This window comes from Leptodactylus fuscus, chromosome 5, assembly GCF_031893055.1.
Source record: "Leptodactylus fuscus isolate aLepFus1 chromosome 5, aLepFus1.hap2, whole genome shotgun sequence".
Lineage (NCBI taxonomy): Eukaryota > Metazoa > Chordata > Amphibia > Anura > Leptodactylidae > Leptodactylus > Leptodactylus fuscus.
The window spans coordinates 82,123,974-82,147,443 of NC_134269.1; the positions used below are offsets into that span (position 1 = coordinate 82,123,974).

The 23,470-nt window shown below is 43.9% G+C and overlaps 1 protein-coding gene across 1 annotated transcript in view; it reads right to left on the reverse strand.

Annotated features, from left to right (window-relative positions):
• MYO1E (myosin IE) overlaps positions 1-23,470 on the reverse strand; it is a 127,635-nt gene that overhangs the window by 53,788 nt on the left and 50,377 nt on the right. Inside the window, exons 2-4 of the mRNA XM_075273495.1 lie at positions 21,068-21,211; positions 14,704-14,793; positions 12,112-12,206 (exon numbers count right to left, since the gene is read on the reverse strand). Of these exons, the coding sequence (XP_075129596.1) occupies positions 12,112-12,206; positions 14,704-14,793; positions 21,068-21,211 (329 nt within the window). The remainder of the gene's footprint in view (positions 1-12,111; positions 12,207-14,703; positions 14,794-21,067; positions 21,212-23,470) is intronic.

Consider the following 23,470-nt stretch of genomic DNA (forward strand, 5'->3'; position numbering starts at 1 on the left):
CTATTACCCCAACATCACAGCCTAACAACTACACACTTTACACACTCAATACCACCTCTCTGACAGTAGGAAAACACCTTGAAACATGTGTATTTGGCACTTGCAGTGAGGAGAGCTTGTCACCAGCAGTGAATTTGGCCCTTGTAGTAAGTTGAGGTTGGCACCAACATTTGTTTTGAAAATCAGGGTGGATTGAGCCTCTAACCAGCAGAGTTTGGGCAAATTCATGGTGGAGGGAGCCTCTAAAAACCCCAGTTTGGACCAATTCATGGTGGAGGGAGCCTCTAACCAGCCCAGTTTGGGCAAATTCATGGTGGAGGGAGCCTCTAACCAGCCCAGTTTGGACCAATTAATGGTGGAGGGAGCCTCTAACCAGCCCAGTTTGGACCAATTAATGGTGGAGGGAGCCTCTAACCACCCCAGTTTGGACCAATTCATGGTGGAGGGAGCCTCTAACCAGCCCAGTTTGGACCAATTCATGGTGGAGGGAGCCTCTAAAAAACCCAGTTTGGACCAATTCATGGTGGAGGGAGCCTCTAAACAGCCCAGTTTGGGCAAATTCATGGTGGAGGGAGCCTCTAACCACCCCAGTTTGGACCAATTCATGGTGGAGGGAGCCTCTAAACAGCCAAGTTTGGACCAATTCATGGTGAAGGGAGCCTCTAAAAACCCGTTTGGACCAATTCATGGTGGAGGGAGCCTCTAACCAGCCCAGTTTGGGCAAATTCATGGTGGAGGGAGCCTCTAAACAGCCCAGTTTGGGCAAATTCATGGTGGAGGGAGCCTCTAACCAGCCCAGTTTGGACCAATTCATGGTGGAGGGAGCCTCTAACCAGCCCAGTTTGGGCAAATTCATGGTGGAGGGAGCCTCTAAACAGCCCAGTTTGGGCAAATTCATGGTGGAGGGAGCCTCTAACCAGCCCAGTTTGGACCAATTCATGGTGGAGGGAGCCTCTAACCAGCCCAGTTTGGGCAAATTCATGGTGGAGGGAGCCTCTAAACAGCCCAGTTTGGGCAAATTCATGGTGGAGGGAGCCTCTAACCAGCCCAGTTTGGACCAATTAATGGTGGAGGGAGCCTCTAAACAGCCAAGTTTTGGGAAATTCATGGTGGAGGGAGCCTCTAACCAGCCCAGTTTGGACCAATTCATGGTGGAGGGAGCCTCTAACCAGCCCAGTTTGGACCAATTCATGGTGGAGGGAGCCTCTAAACAGCCCAGTTTGGGCAAATTCATGGTGGAGGGAGCCTCTAAAAAACCCAGTTTGGACCAATTCATGGTGGAGGGAGCCTCTAATTAGCCCAGTTTGGACCAATTAATTGTGGAGGGAGCCTCTAACCAGCCCAGTTTGGACCAATTAATGGTGGAGGGAGCCTCTAACCACCCCAGTTTGGGCAAATTCATGGTGGAGGGAGCCTCTAACCAGCCCAGTTTGGACCAATTAATGGTGGAGGGAGCCTCTAAACAGCCAAGTTTTGGGAAATTCATGGTGGAGGGAGCCTCTAACCAGCCCAGTTTGGACCAATTCATGGTGGAGGGAGCCTCTAAACAGCCCAGTTTGGGCAAATTCATGGTGGAGGGAGCCTCTAACCAGCCAAGTTTGGACCAATTCATGGTGAAGGGAGCCTCTAAAAACCCGTTTGGACCAATTCATGGTGGAGGGAGCCTCTAACCAGCCCAGTTTGGGCAAATTCATGGTGGAGGGAGCCTCTAAACAGCCCAGTTTGGGCAAATTCATGGTGGAGGGAGCCTCTAACCAGCCCAGTTTGGACCAATTCATGGTGGAGGGAGCCTCTAACCAGCCCAGTTTGGGCAAATTCATGGTGGAGGGAGCCTCTAAACAGCCCAGTTTGGGCAAATTCATGGTGGAGGGAGCCTCTAACCAGCCCAGTTTGGACCAATTAATGGTGGAGGGAGCCTCTAACCAGCCCAGTTTGGGCAAATTCATGGTGGAGGGAGCCTCTAAACAGCCCAGTTTGGGCAAATTCATGGTGGAGGGAGCCTCTAACCAGCCCAGTTTGGACCAATTCATGGTGGAGGGAGCCTCTAACCAGCCCAGTTTGGGCAAATTCATGGTGGAGGGAGCCTCTAAACAGCCCAGTTTGGGCAAATTCATGGTGGAGGGAGCCTCTAACCAGCCCAGTTTGGACCAATTAATGGTGGAGGGAGCCTCTAAACAGCCAAGTTTTGGGAAATTCATGGTGGAGGGAGCCTCTAACCAGCCCAGTTTGGACCAATTCATGGTGGAGGGAGCCTCTAAACAGCCCAGTTTGGGCAAATTCATGGTGGAGGGAGCCTCTAAACAGCCAAGTTTGGACCAATTCATGGTGAAGGGAGCCTCTAAAAACCCGTTTGGACCAATTCATGGTGGAGGGAGCCTCTAACCAGCCCAGTTTGGGCAAATTCATGGTGGAGGGAGCCTCTAAACAGCCCAGTTTGGGCAAATTCATGGTGGAGGGAGCCTCTAACCAGCCCAGTTTGGACCAATTCATGGTGGAGGGAGACTCTAACCAGCCCAGTTTGGGCAAATTCATGGTGGAGGGAGCCTCTAAACAGCCCAGTTTGGGCAAATTCATGGTGGAGGGAGCCTCTAACCAGCCCAGTTTGGACCAATTAATGGTGGAGGGAGCCTCTAAACAGCCAAGTTTTGGGAAATTCATGGTGGAGGGAGCCTCTAACCAGCCCAGTTTGGACCAATTCATGGTGGAGGGAGCCTCTAACCAGCCCAGTTTGGACCAATTCATGGTGGAGGGAGCCTCTAAACAGCCCAGTTTGGGCAAATTCATGGTGGAGGGAGCCTCTAAAAAACCCAGTTTGGACCAATTCATGGTGGAGGGAGCCTCTAATTAGCCCAGTTTGGACCAATTAATTGTGGAGGGAGCCTCTAACCAGCCCAGTTTGGGCAAATTCATGGTGGAGGGAGCCTCTAACCAGCCAAGTTTGGACCAATTCATGGTGGAGGGAGCCTCTAACCAGCCCAGTTTGGACCAATTCATGGTGGAGGGAGCCTCTAAAAAACCCAGTTTGGACCAATTCATGGTGGAGGGAGCCTCTAAACAGCCCAGTTTGGGCAAATTCATGGTGGAAGGAGCCTCTAACCAGCAGAGTTGTGGGAAAGCAGGGTGGAGGGAGCCTCTAACCAGCAGAGTTGGTGGAAATCAGGGTGGAGGGAGCCTCTAACCAGCAGAGTTGGGGGAAATCATGTTGGAGGGAGCCTAGTATTAGCAGAATTGTGCAACGCTTATGGTGGATGAGTATGAGGATGCGGAGGAATTGGAGAGGTTGAGTACAGACATGGAGTTTCATGTTGGGGTGCTTTACACAGGTGGGCACAAAAATGAAGGCTCTATCCAGTGGTGGTTCATTTTTATCAAAGTGAGCCGGTCGGCACTCTCAGCTGACAGACGGGTGCGCTTGTCAGTGATGATGCCACCGGCTGCACTGAACACCCTCTCAGATAGGACGCTGGCGGCAGGACAGGACAGCACCTCCAAGGCATATAGGGCAAGTTCAAGCCACAGGTCCAACTTCGACACCCAATACGTGTAGGGCGCAGAGGGGTCGGAGAGGACAGGGCTGTGGTCGGAAAGGTATTCCCGCAACATGCGCCTATACTTCTCACGCCTGGTGACACTAGGACCCTCCGTGGCGGCACTTTGGCGAGGGGGTGCCATCAAGGTGTCCCAGACCTTAGACAGTGTGCCCCTCGTTTGTGTGGACCGGTGAGAACTTGGTTGCCTACTGGAGGAACTGCCCTCCCTGCCGCCAACGTCACATGCTGGAAACATCTCCATCATATTCTGCACCAATTGCCTGTGGCAAGCATTGATGCGATTGGCCCTCCCCTCTACCGGAATAAAAGACGAGATGTTGTTTTTATACCGGGGGTCAAGGATAGCAAAGATCCAGTACTGGTTGTCCTCCATGATTTTGACAATACGCTTGTCGGTTGTAAAGCACCCCAACATGAACTCAGCCATGTCTGCCACAGTGTTAGTTGGCATGACTCCTCTGGCCCCACCGGAAAGTTCAATCTCCATTTCCTCCTCATCCTCCATGTCTACCCATCCGCGCTGCAACAATGGGACGATTCGAAGTTGCCCGGAAGCCTCCTGTATCACCATCACATCATCGGACAACTCTTCTTCCTCCTCCTCCTCCTCCTCCTCCTCCATTAAACGCAGTGAAGCGGACAGATGTGTGGACCTACTCTCCAGCTGTGACGGATCGGATGCTATCCCTAACTCCTCTGTGTGATCTGAGTTATCCCTGATGTCAATCAGGGATTCTCTCAGAACACACAAGAGCGGGATTGTAAGGCTCACCATCGCATCCTCAGAGCTCACCCTCCTTGTGGACTCCTCAAAGACCCGTAGGATGTCACAAAGGTCTCTCATCCATGGCCACTCATGGATGTGAAACTGAGGCAGCTGACTTTGTGGCACCCTAGGGTTTTGTAGCTGGTATTCCATCAAAGGTCTCTGCTGCTCAACCACTCTATTCAACATCTGAAACGTTGAGTTCCAGCGTGTGGGGACGTCGCACAAAAGCCGGTGTTGTGGCACATGCAGGCGTTGCTGGAGAGATTTTAAGCTAGCAGCGGCTACTGTCGACTTGCGAAAGTGGGCGCACATGCGCCGCACTTTCACCAGTAGCTCTGGAACATTGGGGTAGCTCTTTAGGAAACGTTGCACCACTAGGTTGAAGACGTGGGCCAGGCATGGAACATGTTGGAGTCCGGCAAGCTCCAGAGCTGCTACCAGGTTCCGGCCGTTATCACAAACGACCATGCCTGGGCCCAGGTGCAGCGGCTCAAACCATATTGCCGTCTCATCGAGGAGGGCATCCCTCACCTCGGAGGCAGTGTGCTGTCTGTCCCCCAAGCTGATCAGCTTCAGCACAGCCTGCTGACGTCTACCAACGCCAGTGCTGCAACGTTTCCAACTCGTAGCTGGGGTCAATCTAACAGCGGAGGAGGAGGCGGTGGCGGAGGAGGAGGCGGTGGCGGAGGAGGAGGCGGTAGAGGAGGAGGAGGAGGGGGGTGTTCTTCTCGTGTCCCTGCCAGGAATGTTAGGCGGGGAGACGAGGTACACCGGGCCAGTTTGGGAAGCAGTCCCAGCCTCAACTACATTCACCCAGTGTGCCGTCAGTGAAATGTAGCGTCCCTGTCCGCATGCACTTGTCCACGCGTCGGTGGTCAAGTGGACCTTTGTGCAAAGCGCGGAACTAAGGGCCCGCCTGATGTTGAGTGACACGTGCTGGTGCAAGGCGGGGACGGCACACCGGGAGAAGTAGTGACGGCTAGGGACGGCATAGCGAGGTGCCGCAGTTGCCATCAGGTCCAGGAAGGCGGGAGTTTCAACAAGCCGGAACGCCAACATCTCCTGGGCCAGCAGTTTAGCGATGTTGGCGTTCAAGGCTTGCGCGTGTGGGTGGTTAGCAGTGTATTTCTGCCGCCGCTCCAATGTCTGAGAGATGGTGGGTTGTTGTAAAGAAACGCCTGATGGTGCCTTTGATGGTGCAGGAGAAGGAGATAAGACAGGACCAGGGGAGGATGAGGTAGAAGTCAACAAAGTGGCGGAGGCAGATGAAGTGGTGTCCTGGCTCGTCCTCTGGAGTGCATCGCCAGCACAGTCAGCAGTGGCAGTGGCAGAGGCAGAGGCAGTGGCAGTGGCGTGAACGGCAGGCGGCCTTTGTCCTGCCGTTGCTGCCTGCCACTGATTCCAGTGCTTGGATTCCAAATGACGGCGCATTGAAGTGGTGGACAGGTTGCTCTTCTCAGAGCCCCTAATCAATTTCGAGAGGCAAATTGTGCAGACAACACTATATCTGTCCTCGGCGCATTCCTTGAAAAAACTCCACACCTTCGAGAAACGTGCCCTCGAGGTGGGAGTTTTTCGGGGCTGGGTACGAACTGGAACATCTTGGGAGATTCCGGGTGTGGCCTGGCTTCGCCTAAGCTGCTGACCTCTGCCTCTGCCTCTAGCTACCCTTTTTGGTGCTGCACCTGCCTCAACATCCACACTACTTTCCCCGCTTGACATCCCCCCTGTCCAGGTCGGGTCAGTGTCCTCATCATCCACCACTTCCTCTTCCAACTCCTGTCTCATCTCCTCCTCCCGCACAATGCGCCGGTCAACTGGATGCCCTGACGGCAACTGCGTCACATCATCGTCGATGAGGGTGGGTTGCTGGTCATCCACCACCAAATCGAACGGAGATGGAGGAGACTCTAGTGTTTGAGCATCTGGACACAGATGCTCCTCTGTTAGGTTCGTGGAATCGTGACGTGGAGAGGCAGGTTGAGGGACAATGAAAGGAGCGGAGAACAGCTCTGGGGAGCAGGGACAGTTTGGGTTATTGTTCTGTAAAGCTTCGGAATTTTGGGAGGAAGGAAGACAAGACTGTTGGGTAATAGGAGGAGAGGAGGCAGAGTCTGACTGGCTGCTGGACAATGTGCTGTAAGCGTTCTCTGACAGCCATTGCAAGACCTGTTCCTGGTTCTCGGGCCTACTAAGGTTTGTACCCTGCAGTTTAGTTAATGTGGCAAGCAACCCTGGCACTGTGGAGTGGCGCAATGCTTGCTGCCCCACAGGAGTAGGCACGGGACGCCCTGTGGCTTCACTGCTACCTTGCTCCCCAGAACCATTCCCCCGACCTCGCCCACGGCCTCGTCCACGTCCCTTTCCGGGAGCCTTGCGCATTTTGAATTCCTAGTTAGAAATTGGCACTGTATACCAGTAGTAAAAATTGTGGGTGCACGTAACCCCAATATATTCTTTGAATTCCCAGTCAGAAACTGGCACTATATGGCAGTAGCAAGAAATGAGGGTATTTGTATTCCCAATATACTCTTTGAATTCCCAGTCAGACAATGGCACTGTATACCAGTAGTAAAAATTGTGGGTGCACGTAACCCCAATATATTCTTTGAATTCCCAGTCAGAAACTGGCACTATATGGCAGTAGCAAGAAATGAGGGTATTTGTATTCCCAATATACTCTTTGAATTCCCAGTCAGACAATGGCACTGTATACCAGTAGTAAAAATTGTGGGTGCACGTAACCCCAATATATTCTTTGAATTCCCAGTCAGAAACTGGCACTATATGGCAGTAGCAAGAAATGAGGGTATTTGTATTCCCAATATACTCTTTGAATTCCCAGTCAGACAATGGCACTGTATACCAGTAGTAAAAATTGTGGGTGCACGTAACCCCAATATATTCTTTGAATTCCCAGTCAGAAACTGGCACTATATGGCAGTAGCAAGAAATGAGGGTATTTGTATTCCCAATATACTCTTTGAATTCCCAGTCAGACAATGGCACTGTATACCAGTAGTAAAAATTGTGGGTGCACGTAACCCCAATATATTCTTTGAATTCCCAGTCAGAAACTGGCACTATATGGCAGTAGCAAGAAATGAGGGTATTTGTATTCCCAATATACTCTTTGAATTCCCAGTCAGACAATGGCACTGTATACCAGTAGTAAAAATTGTGGGTGCACGTAACCCCAATATATTCTTTGAATTACCAGTCAGAAACTGGCACTATATGGCAGTAGCAAGAAATGAGGGTATTTATAACCCCAATATATTCTTTGAATTCCCAGTCAGACAATGGCACTGTATACCAGTAGTAAAAATTGTGGGTGCACGTAACCCCAATATATTCTTTGAATTCCCAGTCAGAAACTGGCACTATATGGCAGTAGCAAGAAATGAGGGTATTTGTATTCCCAATATACTCTTTGAATTCCCAGTCAGACAATGGCACTGTATACCAGTAGTAAAAATTGTGGGTGCACGTAACCCCAATATATTCTTTGAATTCCCAGTCAGAAACTGGCACTATATGGCAGTAGCAAGAAATGAGGGTATTTGTATTCCCAATATACTCTTTGAATTCCCAGTCAGACAATGGCACTGTATACCAGTAGTAAAAATTGTGGGTGCACGTAACCCCAATATATTCTTTGAATTCCCAGTCAGAAACTGGCACTATATGGCAGTAGCAAGAAATGAGGGTATTTGTATTCCCAATATACTCTTTGAATTCCCAGTCAGACAATGGCACTGTATACCAGTAGTAAAAATTGTGGGTGCACGTAACCCCAATATATTCTTTGAATTCCCAGTCAGAAACTGGCACTATATGGCAGTAGCAAGAAATGAGGGTATTTGTATTCCCAATATACTCTTTGAATTCCCAGTCAGACAATGGCACTGTATACCAGTAGTAAAAATTGTGGGTGCACGTAACCCCAATATATTCTTTGAATTCCCAGTCAGAAACTGGCACTATATGGCAGTAGCAAGAAATGAGGGTATTTGTATTCCCAATATACTCTTTGAATTCCCAGTCAGACAATGGCACTGTATACCAGTAGTAAAAATTGTGGGTGCACGTAACCCCAATATATTCTTTGAATTACCAGTCAGAAACTGGCACTATATGGCAGTAGCAAGAAATGAGGGTATTTATAACCCCAATATATTCTTTGAATTCCCAGTCAGACAATGGCACTGTATACCAGTAGTAAAAATTGTGGGTGCACGTAACCCCAATATATTCTTTGAATTCCCAGTCAGAAACTGGCACTATATGGCAGTAGCAAGAAATGAGGGTATTTGTATTCCCAATATACTCTTTGAATTCCCAGTCAGACAATGGCACTGTATACCAGTAGTAAAAATTGTGGGTGCACGTAACCCCAATATATTCTTTGAATTCCCAGTCAGAAACTGGCACTATATGGCAGTAGCAAGAAATGAGGGTATTTGTATTCCCAATATACTCTTTGAATTCCCAGTCAGACAATGGCACTGTATACCAGTAGTAAAAATTGTGGGTGCACGTAACCCCAATATATTCTTTGAATTCCCAGTCAGAAACTGGCACTATATGGCAGTAGCAAGAAATGAGGGTATTTGTATTCCCAATATACTCTTTGAATTCCCAGTCAGACAATGGCACTGTATACCAGTAGTAAAAATTGTGGGTGCACGTAACCCCAATATATTCTTTGAATTCCCAGTCAGAAACTGGCACTATATGGCAGTAGCAAGAAATGAGGGTATTTGTATTCCCAATATACTCTTTGAATTCCCAGTCAGACAATGGCACTGTATACCAGTAGTAAAAATTGTGGGTGCACGTAACCCCAATATATTCTTTGAATTCCCAGTCAGAAACTGGCACTATATGGCAGTAGCAAGAAATGAGGGTATTTGTATTCCCAATATACTCTTTGAATTCCCAGTCAGACAATGGCACTGTATACCAGTAGTAAAAATTGTGGGTGCACGTAACCCCAATATATTCTTTGAATTACCAGTCAGAAACTGGCACTATATGGCAGTAGCAAGAAATGAGGGTATTTATAACCCCAATATATTCTTTGAATTCCCAGTCAGACAATGGCACTGTATACCAGTAGTAAAAATTGTGGGTGCACGTAACCCCAATATATTCTTTGAATTCCCAGTCAGAAACTGGCACTATATGGCAGTAGCAAGAAATGAGGGTATTTGTATTCCCAATATACTCTTTGAATTCCCAGTCAGACAATGGCACTGTATACCAGTAGTAAAAATTGTGGGTGCACGTAACCCCAATATATTCTTTGAATTCCCAGTCAGACACTGGCACTATATGGCAGTAGCAAGAAATGAGGGTATTTGTATTCCCAATATATTCTTTGAATTCCCAGTCAGACAATGGCACTGTATACCAGTAGTAAAAATTGTGGGTGTATATAGCCCCAATTCTATTGCTAGGGGACTTGCAGGGTATTTCTGGGGTGAAGGTGGGGGGGCACACCGTTGGAACGGGTATCGGGGTATATATCGGGTATACGGGAATACACTGACAGTGTATTCCATTCAGGATCCTGGGAAAGCTGGGTTGCGGCGATTGAGCCCGTCAGTGCCACGTTACACTGACAAGCTTCTCCCTGGAATTTAGCTCTTACAAGAGCTGTTGGTTGTCTTCTCCTTCCTATCCTAGCCTGTCCCTGCCTACCCAGAATCTAAGCCCTAGCTAGCTGGACGGAAACCTCCGTCCTCGGTGAATTGCAAGCTCAGAATGACGCGAAGCTGGGCGTCGCTGTTCTTTTAAATTAGAGGTCACATGTTTTCGGCAGCCAATGGGTTTTGCCTACTTTTTTCAACGTCACCGGTGTCGTAGTTCCTGTCCCACCTACCCTGCGCTGTTATTGGAGCAAAAAAGGCGCCAGGGAAGGTGGGAGGGGAATCGAGTAATGGCGCACTTTACCACGCGGTGTTCGATTCGATTCGAACATGCCGAACAGCCTAATATCCGATCGAACATGAGTTCGATAGAACACTGTTCGCTCATCTCTAGTGCTTATTAAACTACCACTTACATGGCAACCATCATACTGCATGGGAAGAATGATGGTTTGTCCTCATATAGCAATCTTGGGTAAACAAGGGATGGGCTGCTGATAAACAATTTTTATTCCATATAAAACATGATCAGCAGAAAGAGATGAACTTTTAATGTTGAAGTTTTAAAATACAAACTTTGAGCCCATTTTGAGAGGTTAGTAGCTCATAGCATGCTATATGTTCTAGTTGTGCTATTGTTGAATTCCTGCTTTTGTCATTTTCCAGTTTTACTCCTTTTGTACTAGAATACCACAGTCAAAGGGATTTATCAAGATCTGATACTATACAAATACTTGTATCATGACTTTCCTAGTTCCTAGGAAAATGAAAGCCATAATGAAAAAGAAAGCCTTACTTAAATGAGTATTCCAGCTATTTCAAGTTATTCCCTATTTAAAAGTAAAAGATGTAACTTTATGATATTTTGGGGGTCAGACCACTGGAACACTCATTGATAACCATGCAAGGTGTAGGCTGCACTCCACTAGGGTGTGATACCAGCATCCCAATCCAGAATATTTGGAAAGGATTTCACACATGAAGACGAAGTATATGCAAATTCCGTGTTTATATTGACACACGCGATGAAACGTAGTGTATGCAGTAACGTTTCAGCAGATACAAACGGCCTTCATCAGACTCCTCTACAATGAAGGTGCAAAGTACAAAAAATTGTGAGCATACAACATTTAGAGTTAACAGTATATACATAGGTCGACAAATACATACATGTTAAACAGGACAACAATAGAAATGACATGTCACATATAGAGGATAGGACCGGTCATGTCACCAACTCAAAGAAAAACATTATTATCATCTCAATAATCCGAATAGTCCTGCTCTATGATAAATATAGGATTCCCTGAAATACATTAGAGATATATGGTGGACTAATGAGCTTAGCCATAGGTACTAATTAGACATGTAAAGGAAAGCTGGCAGCAAAGGCAAAGCCCGGAGTTGCTGAATGGAGCAAGAGGTATCTCTGGCAAAGGAAATGGTTGCACACTGACAAACGGCTACCTCATTCATTGAAGGGGTACAAGGAACCCTGATTCTCAAAGTCACACCTCCACCAATCAGAAAGTTAATCCCTATTATGTAGATAAAAAGCAAGTTGAAATAATCAAAATACTCCTTTAAGGCTAAGGACCCACGTGGCGAACTGCAACAAAAAAGCACCATGGGAAAAATAGTGGTGGCAACGCATTATGTTTTTTCTTGCAACACTTTCCTCAGAAAGTCTGCAGAGTTTTCCTCTGTGGACTTTCTTCTTTCATTATACCTATAGGGAAACCACTGGCATTTCCATAGGTATAATTGACATGCTGCGATGTCCAAAAACACAACGGTCTTGAAAATCACATCATGTCTGCTATACATATTTTTCTGCAAGGTGTGAGATTCACTAGAAACCCATCCACAATGCATTGACTGTAAAACACTGCGGCATTTACGCATGTTGGGCTCTCCCTGGCCAAAACTATTAAATCTAATTTTTGGTTATACTAATTTGTTGATTTCTACATCAATTCATTGAGACGCCGATTTAATTGCATGGTTTTAGGCCAGGTAGGCAGGCTGAAAGTTTCCACCTAATCTTCTTTAATAAAACATAAGAAAAGTCACTTGATCTCATAAAAGGTGAATGCAAGCCCTAGAGGGAAAACAAACAAATGGATTAGATTCTTACCTTATGATGACACACTGGTTTTCTCTGTCAATGATCATGTTCCTGTACATATTGTCAGCTAATGCATAGATATGTGGTGGATTTTCATACTGAGCCTAGAACACAGCAATAAAACTTTTCAGAAAAGTTAGAATATACCGTAATAATAATAAAAAAACAATATATCTAAACTACCACCATGCCTGCCAAGACTTTAAATAGACCTAGCTTCTTTTTTTCATGGATTCTGCTTAACATAAAGACTAAACAGGAAAGCAGAGGTAAAGTGATAAGCCTTGTTTCATCTACTGTATTTTAAAGAATGGCTTCCCTTTTATTACTGTCCATTTGGAAGGAAGCACATATGGTCAGGTAATGGTCCAAGACCATTCTGCTGTGGTTTTCCTCCCATTACTGAAATGCCAATATTTCTGGTTTTCCTACTAGAATAAAAGCAACTAGTAGGCACCTACAAACTGGAGTGCAAAGTTCCTGCTACTTTGTTAGCTTGGGTAGGGACCCTACTCCCAAAACAAGAATCAGAGAAGCTCAGTGTCTTGCTTAAATAGCCAAAGAAGGTACCAGTGTCTACAATAAATGTATTAAATTATTCTGCATTGTAAACTGCTCCTAATCCTTTCTGAAATACTTGATTCCAATGTGCCAATTGTCAGATGTTATTGCAAATGTTTTACTGTGTTACGTTATGTGTTTTTGGGTGTCATTGTGATATTGGTGGGTCCTCTAAGTGAAATAAACACATTTGTGCATCTGGATTTTCATTATAACAGAAAAAAAGACTATTGTGTCTGCATTAGATCATCTTTTATACTATTGTTATGGGTAGCTGTCCAGCAACAAGGCTGACCCAAAGAATAGATGCACACGGCAGATGTTCAGTGCTTCTTGTGAGAAAGTAATCTTCTAGAAATGTATTTGGTTTCAATATATTTGAGATGTGTCATATATTCCAACAAGAAAGGCTTTCAGATCAGCAATGTGGCCTTTTCCGGAGCACATATGATACACAGATGTATTAAGAAAGTGCAAAAAATGCAAAACCTTCTACAATAACTTCTATAAAATTCTGTTTCTGGTGGAATCTATTTTACGTTAACAAATGTTTATACAGCCGAGCATTCACGTGTATGGTAGGGCATTGGGAGAGATAACTGCTGGGCAAGTTTGCATTCAGCCATCTTAACTGTATGGCAAACAAAACATCCCTTATTATTGAATCACTTTACCCAAACACTTGAGAATGCCTGAACACGGGTCTAGAAGTCCCTCACCTCTGCCAAATCAGTTCTCCCTAGACTGTGCTAATGAGATCCAATCAGATCGAAACGGCGCCATCCACAGTTGGGATGATACTGACTTGGCAAAATCCCGCATCATTGCAATTAAAGGCTTGTTGGAAAGTCAAGCATGATGTTCAAGAGAGCTTCCCATAGAGGGCAGCATACAGAGGCAATGTTTCCCTATTTAAATCCTGGGAAACATATTTGCATATACTTCCCATAATCCCCCATAGTGGAGCAAAAAGAGCTTTATAAGACTCCACACACCTACATGGTGCTCTCTCCCTAAGGAGTGACAATATCCCCATAATCTGGTCTAGAAGTCTCTCATCTATGCCAAGTCAGTTCTCCCTAGACTGTGCTGATGACATGGAATCAGATCGAAATGGTGCCGTCCACAGTAGGGATGATACTGACTTGGCAAAATCCTGCAGCATTGCAATTAAAGGCTTGTTGGAAAGTCGAGCATGATGTTCAAGAGCTTCCCATAGAGGGCAGCATACAGAGGCAGTGTTTCCCTATTTACATCCTGGGAAACATATTTGCATATTCTTCCTATGAACACGGGTAAATAAACTTTGCAATTTTTTTTGTAACTACATTTTTGTAATAAATATTGTGAGTGTTCTGAATAATTGTCTTAATGGAATAATGCTTTGCAACTTGCTCAGCTACAGTTTACTTTGCCTGCTACCTGGATCTATGTGCTAATGGTGACAGGTGACATACTTTCCCTCTCAGGACAGGGTCTGCCCAACCAGGATAAAAAGAAAGAAACCCTATTGACATGCCAGCATTCACATGACCAGATCTGCCTTCAATATTCTATTCTGAGGAGAGAGGAAGTGGCCAGCTGGATTTCATTGGACTCATTGTACAGACAGTTTGATTCATCTTTTTTTTTGTAACTGTGACTTCTTGTTTTATCTTTCTACTGATTTCCTCTTTGTGCTAAGTGCGAAGTAATAATAAATATGTTTGATCATTGCAAAAAGCCCTGTATGTGGTGCACACAGTGAAACGTGGACTGTAATCCAGAGATTTCCTCAACTGTGCCATGTAAGGACTATTATAGATGTATACAGTATATAACACTGCTGTTTTTGTGTTCTTTACTGTAAACCAAATGGCATACTGCCTGCTCTGTGGACTACAGTATAGAAGAACGTAAAACATAGAATAAAGCCAAGAATAACTAGTATAGGAGAAGACTCTCCCAATATGCTAGGTATAGTGTCTGAGTCTTTAAGAACCTTATATTAAAAACTGTGGGAGGAAAAAAAATCATTATAATATTTAAAACAATACTTACAGCTCCTTGGTACATTTCAATCTCCTTTTCTCCAAAATAAGGCATTTGTTTAAATGGATTGACAGAGATCAAGACTGGTCCAATATATGTCTGTGAGCAGTTAAGGTCAAGAAGATAACCGTGGCTAACAAACATGTTGGGGAGGTAAGTGTTTTACAGAAGGTGAAGACAATATTAAGTGCAGAAAATTACTCACACCATATAAGTCCTTTAACTAAGATGCTAATATATCACCTGTAGTCTCATGAATGTTAGGGTAAGTTCACACAGGGTTTTTTTTAAATCAATGGGAGCCGGTCAGTTATTTTTTCCGGAAGTCGTTTGTTCTGGCTCCAGGAAAAAGAAGCAACATGCTCATTCTTTCAGGCAGATTCGCCTCGCGACATCCGCCTGAAGACACTCGCTCTGGACTAGGCCCATTCAGTCGCGCCTACCCGTATTTTGGTCCGGAATCTAAGGCGGCCTCCGCCTCAGGTTCCGGACCAAAAAAAACCCCCAAGTGAACTTACCCTTACCTTCTTGTGTGGGAGGGGCAATCACCCTAATTTTAAGCAGTAAAATTTCTGTTTCTATATGGTTTGTGCTGGTTTAACAGAAATATGAGTGCAGGTATGAACTTAGTCTTAGATATAACTCAGTGTGTAGATTTACAAAAAGTGCAGACAAGGAAGAAGTTGGTTGATTAGTTAGTTAAATTTTGGGTATGGGTTTGCAATCTACATTTGAGTGCAATACACCATGTCAGAATTTGAGTAGTGATGTTGTTAGGCATCTTGATTGCTAGGCTTTCACAGGTATAATTGTTACACTTTTTTTTTAGTATTGGATGCTGTTAGGGTGCATTCACACAGAGGAAAATGGTTACTTTTTCTGCTAGCAGAAAAAGGAACCCATTGAAGTCAATGGGAGGCTTTTTTTCAGCGCTGAAATTCAACACGAAATTCCTCACCATTTTCCTCCATGTGAATGGACCCTTAAAGGGATCCTATGACTCACACACAATTTTTTCTAGGTACCACATCGGAATAGCCTTAAGAAAGGCTATTCTTCTCCTACCTTTCGTCGTCTTCTCCGCACCACCGTTCGCCTACAATCCCGGTTTCTCTCTGTATGCAGGCCCCAGTGCTCAAACAGCACTGGGGGCGTCAGCAGCATCCTCTTCATCCTCTTCTTCCAGCGGTGACTTGTAACTTCTAGGCCTCGGGCAGAGCAGACTGCGCATACCCACAGGCCACGAGAAAATGGCCGCTTGCACAGTATTGTAAGCGGCCATTTTCTCGTGGCCTGTGGGCATGCGCAGTCTGCTCTTCCCAAGGCCAGAAGCCTAGAAGTTACAAGCCACCGCCGGAAGAAGAGGATGAAGAGCACACTGCTGATGAAGATGGAGGCGGTGCTGGAGAGAGTTCTCTCGCAGCATTGGGGACGCCCCCAGTGCTGTTTGAGCGCTGGAGCCCGCCCCCAGTGCTGTGAGAGAGCTAATTTGCATACCGATAAAAAACAGGATTGTAGGTGAACGGCGGCACGGAGAAGACGGCGAAAGGTAGGAGAAGAATTGCCTTTCTTAAGGCTATTCCGACGTGGTAACTAGAAAAAAATTGTGTGTGAGTGATAGGATCCCTTTAAGACTATGTTCACACCTGCATTTCATCTACATTCGGGGTTTCTGTTCCCGAATCAGTTTAAAAAAAAAATGGCAAGAGAAAAGTCCTGCAAGCATTATAGTCTATGGGGTCCGTTTCCGTGGGTAACCACTTTTTATGCAAATTAAGTTTCTGTTTCTGCGGTCCCCAAGCGGACCCCACAAACGGAATCCTGAACACAGGTGAGAACCTAGCATCACATCTCTGTGAGGAGTCCAACATATTTAACTTGTACATTTTCTAATGGATATGCTGGAGGTATAGCCATGACACATGCAAGTATATTCAATATATTGCTCTTTTGTGACAAGAAATATAAAGAAAGTATAAGACAACAAATGTCAAACAATAAAAATTACAAAAATATATACACTTTGAGAAAAATGGAACAAAAGCCTATACAAAATGAATGCTATATTGTTGATTTACTAACATACAGGAATAAATCAAACATTATTTGGGTGAATGACAGAACCTGAATTATTTCATATACAAAGTGTAAAATGTAAGCTTCATGTAAGCAAGAAGTCGGATGAGAAACATTTGTGGCAAATATGTCACTCTCACGAGAGTAGAGGTCTCAGCATATACACACTTTTGCTAGAACATCCCTCATGGATAGAAGAGTATGTAGATAAACAATAGCACCATTTGATCGCGTGCCGAATAATCCCAGCTTAATGCAGCACAGTTTAACACTCATTCATGACTGCTCACATAAACAATCAGTTCATTCAAGGTCTATTTGATGCTATTCTAATCCTTTGTGGGTACAAATACTCAACTAACATCAATGGAATGTCCCCGTTTTCAACTACGAAACAGTTGTTCACTAAAAGAGGACCTTTCCCAACCACCACCAACTATTTCTTTGCATCTTTCAATAGGTGCTCATGCACTGATTCTGGTCGGAATTTTTCCTCTATTGCCCACTAATCCAGAAGAATCAGTGCAGTTAGTTTTGGTGCCTGGCATGCTAATTAGGATCTGTACTGAGCTCTGCCACACTGATTGTTTCTGATTAGTCAGTGTCAGAGCTCAGAATCACACTGCTTTGGTTGCCCCTCCCTTAGACCGCCTACTTGGCAGTACAAAGTCGAATTAGTATATTGGGCACCAAAGCTAAATGCACTGATTGAGCAAGAACACTGGAGGCTACAGAAAAAAAAATGCAATTGTGTTGGAATCATTACAGTGGCGCCTATCAAAGTATGCAAACAACTGGAGTTAATGGAGGTGAAGAATAGTCCCCTTTAAGGCTAAGGTCCTATGTAGCATCCCACGCCAAAAAAGGTTCTCGGAAAAACCGCAGTGGCAACGCATCATGATTTTCCCCCCAGTACTTTAGATAGAAAGTTCACAGAGGTTTCCTCTGCAAACTTTCTGCTTCAATTATACCTATAAGGAACCTGCCGGAGTTTTCATAGGTATAACTGACATGCTGTGATTTCCATAACTGCAACGTTTTTGAAAATCGCAGCATATCTGCTGCGCGTATTTTACCACACTGTGGGGATGGGATTCGCTAGAATCCCATCCACTACACAGTGACTGTAAAATGCAGTAGCGTTTAAGCCACGTGGAGTCTCCACCTAAAGGTAATCTGTCATCAGGTTTATGCTGTAGTACAATGCAATGGGAACCTTCTCAATGATGTGCATGTGCTGTATAGTCATGAGCAACAGGAATCCCATGGCCATCTACTACCGACTGACAACTTTATCTCTACACACAATAACTGGGAGAAAGCTGTCAATCAGTGCCGTAAACCCACAGCTTATGGATACAAAGACTTCAGGCTCATACAGTACTTGGCTAGTCCTGTACCCAATACACAGGGACAAAAACCCTAATTTCAGCGATGTATCACTATTTTTCACGTGGGGGCTTTAGTGCTTTTTGTTTTTAAACAACAATCATTTAGGGCAAGATATAACCTATCTGCACTACGGTTCACTGAATGCAATACTATCACTAATATACTAGACACTGTGCAGTAAACAGTGGTCACTATAAATTGTAGTTATTGCCCTAGGAATTGAGGACTTTAATTCTATTAGTGTTTTTTATGCAGATTATGGGGATAACGTCTATCCTTAGGGAGAGACCACCTTTTCCTGTATTAGATGTTGCTTATTCTAAATAGTTTTGGTTGTAAGATTTTTAATACAAAGTAATACTGTAATGTGCAAATCTAACAACTTTCATGTCATAGCTGGCAGTTTGCAATATTTGGATAAAATAGAGAATATCAGTACTATGGGTTTTATTAACATTACATTTCCAGGTTCCAGCATGAACTGAGTCACATGTGCAGCCATGAAGTAAACATCTGGAATAATACCAGACATAACGTTAGGTTAAGTGCACTTTACATTCATAGACTATGTTTATAAACCTTGTATATATTTTTAATACAGCTGAAGCATTTCAACATATACTGGCTATATGTCCATTAGGGTGTTCTTTCAGTCAATTTTAGACTAGTGTACATCTATGGGCATGCCACTGTACACTTTTGGAGTATACAGTATATGCTGACCATGCCTCAAAATGGATTGTGAATTGAGCCTAAATGTTACTAAAAACTGTACACTTATATCCAGTTATAGACAGTGGCACTAGTACGGGTGGTCAAATACTAGAGAAAAGCTACATACATTTCTAAAACCACAAAAATGACTCAAAAAGTACCCCATCCTTCATCGCAAGCCCTCATCCTATCTTCTTACTGCCAGAAGAAGTCTGAAGTCATCCAGGTAGACAGTGTGCTGCTCTCTTGCCATGCTTCCTTAACTCGTGGGGGGCTGATGGTAGGTTCCAAGGCTGTAACAGAGTCCCACATGTCCACAGTAAAAGAAAGAAATACCAGTCCGACGACCATTGGCATCTTCCACGCATCAGCAATAGACGCCAAAAGTAAACCATTTCCTTGAAAAAGAAGCCGCAATTTAGTGCAGGTTTCTCCTCCATGCTTTGTCTGCCTCATGTGGTCCATGCTTTCCTTAGCTTGTGGGGGAATGGTAAACAAGGCACATGGACACAGGAAATTCCAGTCAAGCAGGTATCTTCCTTAATAAACACAAAGAAAATAGTCCGCAGGTTCTTCCATTCGATAATAGTTAGCTAATTCATAGTGCTAGGTTGCTTGAGTAGCGGATTCTTGAAGATACAGACAAAAAGAGTGAAAAAGGAAAGATAAAGGTCGCTCTCATCTTGGAGCTCTGTATCGAGGCTGCCACTCATGCAGCGCCATCTTGGGAAAAAAAAATGATGCAAGATATCGAACTATCAGCTGTGAGCATGAGATCTCACTATCTACCATAGGAACTACCACATGTTAACGTGATAGCTGCATATGTCCCCCACCTCTACAAAAAATAAAAAAACAAAAAACTTTCAGCCTGTTATGTCTACATGCTGTGACCCCCCTCCTCGTGTCCTCTGTATTATCAACATCACTTCGCACAGAGAACTGAATGATCCTGCAGTTTGTCTTTTCATTCTTTCTTTTTAGTTGCTATGTTCCTAACATCTCTCTGCCTGCCATGAGCTTGTAGGTGTTTCTCTCTTGCTATATACTACTGTACTATCCATGATGCTGTATCACACTGAATTTCCCCATTGTGGGATGGATAAAGGATTATCTTATCTAAAAGAAAAAGACACAGGGTACAGGTATCTGTACATGATGGAAACATTTTCAAGAGAATATATTACTTGCACACTAGTTAGAGCAGGGGTAGGGAACGTACGGCTCTCCAGCTGTTGCAAAACTACAACTCCCAGCATGCATACTTGCTCTGCTGTTCTTGGAACTCCCATGAAAGTGAATGGAGCATGATGGGAGTTGTAGTTTCACAGCAGCTGGAGAGCCAAAGGTTCCCTACCCCTGAGTTAGAGGTACCAGAATAAGTCTGTGCAATTGTGCCAAGGGAGCTGGAACCATACGTCAAATTTACTCTTTATTCTCAGTTATAATTATAATGTTGGGTACTTCTTCTGAAAACGCCAGTCTAATTCAGCATCCCCAAGCTAACATAGAAAGGTCAGTATGAATTTACATATCTATAACAATAGTACTGCAGATCTAGCTGTATAGACAGGTGAACCATAACAGAAAAACATACACATTCATGCAGCCTGGTGTTGTGATTGGATAAGTTTGTAGTTGTGGTCTATTGTGTCATCCATGTGGAGATGGAGGATACTCTGCTCTGACCTTATAACGCCATCATAACACTGTTTTGCTGTTCAGCAGTTGAGAGAGTCAGAGGAAGTGAGTGGTTGGCGTGTCATTAGGGGGCAGAATGCCTAATTGAACTCTTGCACCAGGGCAAATTAGCCCTTAGCTACACTTCATCTGCTATCCAACCTATTCCCCACAATATTCCAGTCAGTATAACACATTCACTGAGAACTTTATTGGCAGATGCATTGAATTGATTGAAAAAACAAACAAACAGATACCATAGAATGTCCTCCAGCCTGCATAGGATCCAGTATGCACAGTATACATTTTCTATAACTAGATGCAACTGCATGGAATAGCATAGCTTTATGCTATTCCATACAGTGAAAATAGAAAAAAAAAGCAAAAAACACAAACTAAGACAGATTTCACCCAAATATAAGCTTTTTGTAACCTCTGTCCGGTGACTGGATGACTGCATATATTGCAGGAGCTTTACAGACCCAAATATATAGTGATCACCAAAGGATACAAAGATGAAGTCATCCATATAGCGTTTCTTCAAGTTTTCCACTATAGCATCTTCAGAAATCTTGGACAATAGGACCATATCATCCACTCCACTGTGCTTAACATTATGGCTTTGCCAGTGGTATCGGTAATGTCCTTTGCTGCCCTGCAAATACAAGAAAATATAAATCAATGAGCACATATTATTACTGTCTGGGACTGGAATTATGCATGTAGTTCCTGAAGCAACTTTTGTAGCACAAAACAGAAAACGATAGAAAAGAAAAGCACCACAAATTTTGCTGCAAATTTAGACAAACAGTGTCAGGCTTCTATTGATAAATATGCCAAAGTATGTCTTTAGACTAGGACTATAGGTCTAACAAAATTGAGAGAAAGTAACTGGTGGAACTGAAGCTCCATCATCTATCTACCATTAATTCAGATCACATTAAAAGGGATGTTACATTGCTACACAGCACAAAATAATGAATATGTTGCCAAAGGGTAACTGTTCTGTGCAACAATGGTGCCCAACACTGTTTTAATTTTGCTCATTGGGGCAGTATACACAGACAATGTGTTCTCTATGTACCTCCTCTAGTGACCGAACACTCGGATACATACAAGTTCTTCTAAAATATATATGATATATTTGTTTTAATGTTTAAACCAAAAGGGTTTCTGGTATTAAAGGTCATGCTGTACCATGCCTCCCTGGTGAGTAAAGTTTTCCTTCCGTTTCCTCCCCTTATTGATGCCCTCACTTGTTCTAAACCGAAAAAGCGCATGGTCTGAACACTTCCCTTATGTTTAGTGCAAAAATGTCTAGAAGCAGCGGACATGCTATTAAATAAACCTTTACTGCTGTCATTTATTTGTTCCGATATTCGCTGCTTAAGGCTTCTATATACACCCTATATACTCTACATGGCAGACTGTACACTTGATACAATAAACAACAAAGTCTGTATTGCAATCTATTCTAGTCTGATTATATGGTTATAATCTCCTACATAGCTTTTTACTTCTTTAGCATTCTTTGTATATTTACATATTCTATATTTGGGTGTAGCACATTTAAAGAAGCCCTTGTTGCTCGTGGAAATTGTATCATTCCATGGATTAGACCAGGGACAGTTCAGAGAAAGGATATTGCCTAAGGTTTGGGCTCATTTGGCTACAAAACTCACTCCATTTTTCCCCAGTAGTAATATCAGTTTCCAAAATTGGAAGATTTTTCCTAATAATTTGGGATATCTTGTTGAATTATTCTATCCTTTTCTATAGGTTGATGTTCCGTTGTTGACAAAAGATTACTTCGATCTTTTTTCTCTACTATTTCAAGCGCCCTATTCAACAGCCAATCTGGATATTCTCTTTGCTTTAAACGTACTAACATATCCTGGCTAAGTTGTTCAAAATCCTCCCTTTAGCACTATGATATTGATGTGCCGCCTTTACTACACCTTGCTGACATGGACAATAACAAGTCATTATCAATGTAAAGCAGTGACTTGACTTGCTAGTTAGTAATACAACTGGGAACTAAATAATGATGGATGATAATTGACTGCAAAGTTGTGCAGTGAATTAACACATAGCTACAGAAAAAAAAACAGTCACATGTTATGGAGTGGGGTTTAATGAAGTATAAATCTTTAAATGAAAAAGGACAGAACATTAGTGTTTGGCCATCAGGGGCTCCCCAACAATTATTATCAGCAGAGCAACATTCAGTGATAGAGGACCTTTCACCACCTCCACCAATTCAAGGTCTTTGCACTAAATCCAGCAAAATTGGATTTTTCCTTGGCTCCACTTTTTCAGAGCTTAGCATCACACCCCTTGCCAACTCCTGCCTGACACCGCCCTCCTGACAGTACAGAGACTAAATAGCATATCAGGCATCACAAATAACAGCGCTGATCGCTCGGTAACACCGGGGGCTAGAGAGAAACTTCCAACTGTGCCAGAATCAGTGGAGCAGAGACTATTAGCATATGCTAAGAAATGGAGTTGGTGGACGTAGTAAAAGGTTCTCTTCAAGTGGGTCTATGCTGCTGTAGCAGGACCAGAAGCACAGAGGGATAAGCTAGCTCCTTCACTGGGGACTGACAAGGATCCTGGGCCTATCCTTAGGAAAACAAAAATGCTCTTTAAATTAGATCTACACTTATAAATTGTTGTAAGTTATGTTTTTACCCTCTCTGCCCTTCTCTTCAATTTGCATTGATCCTCCATTCTAAAAGGGTAAGAATTAGGGCTAGGAGATAAATCTAAAAATAATAGAAAATGAACACCAACCAGGATAACATGACTTCATTTTGATTCAATTATTAAAATATTTGCGAGGTTCTACCTGTAGTTTCGTTCAGGCCAAATATGTCTGAATCAAAATGGCTATTATAGTCTAGGGTCTTTT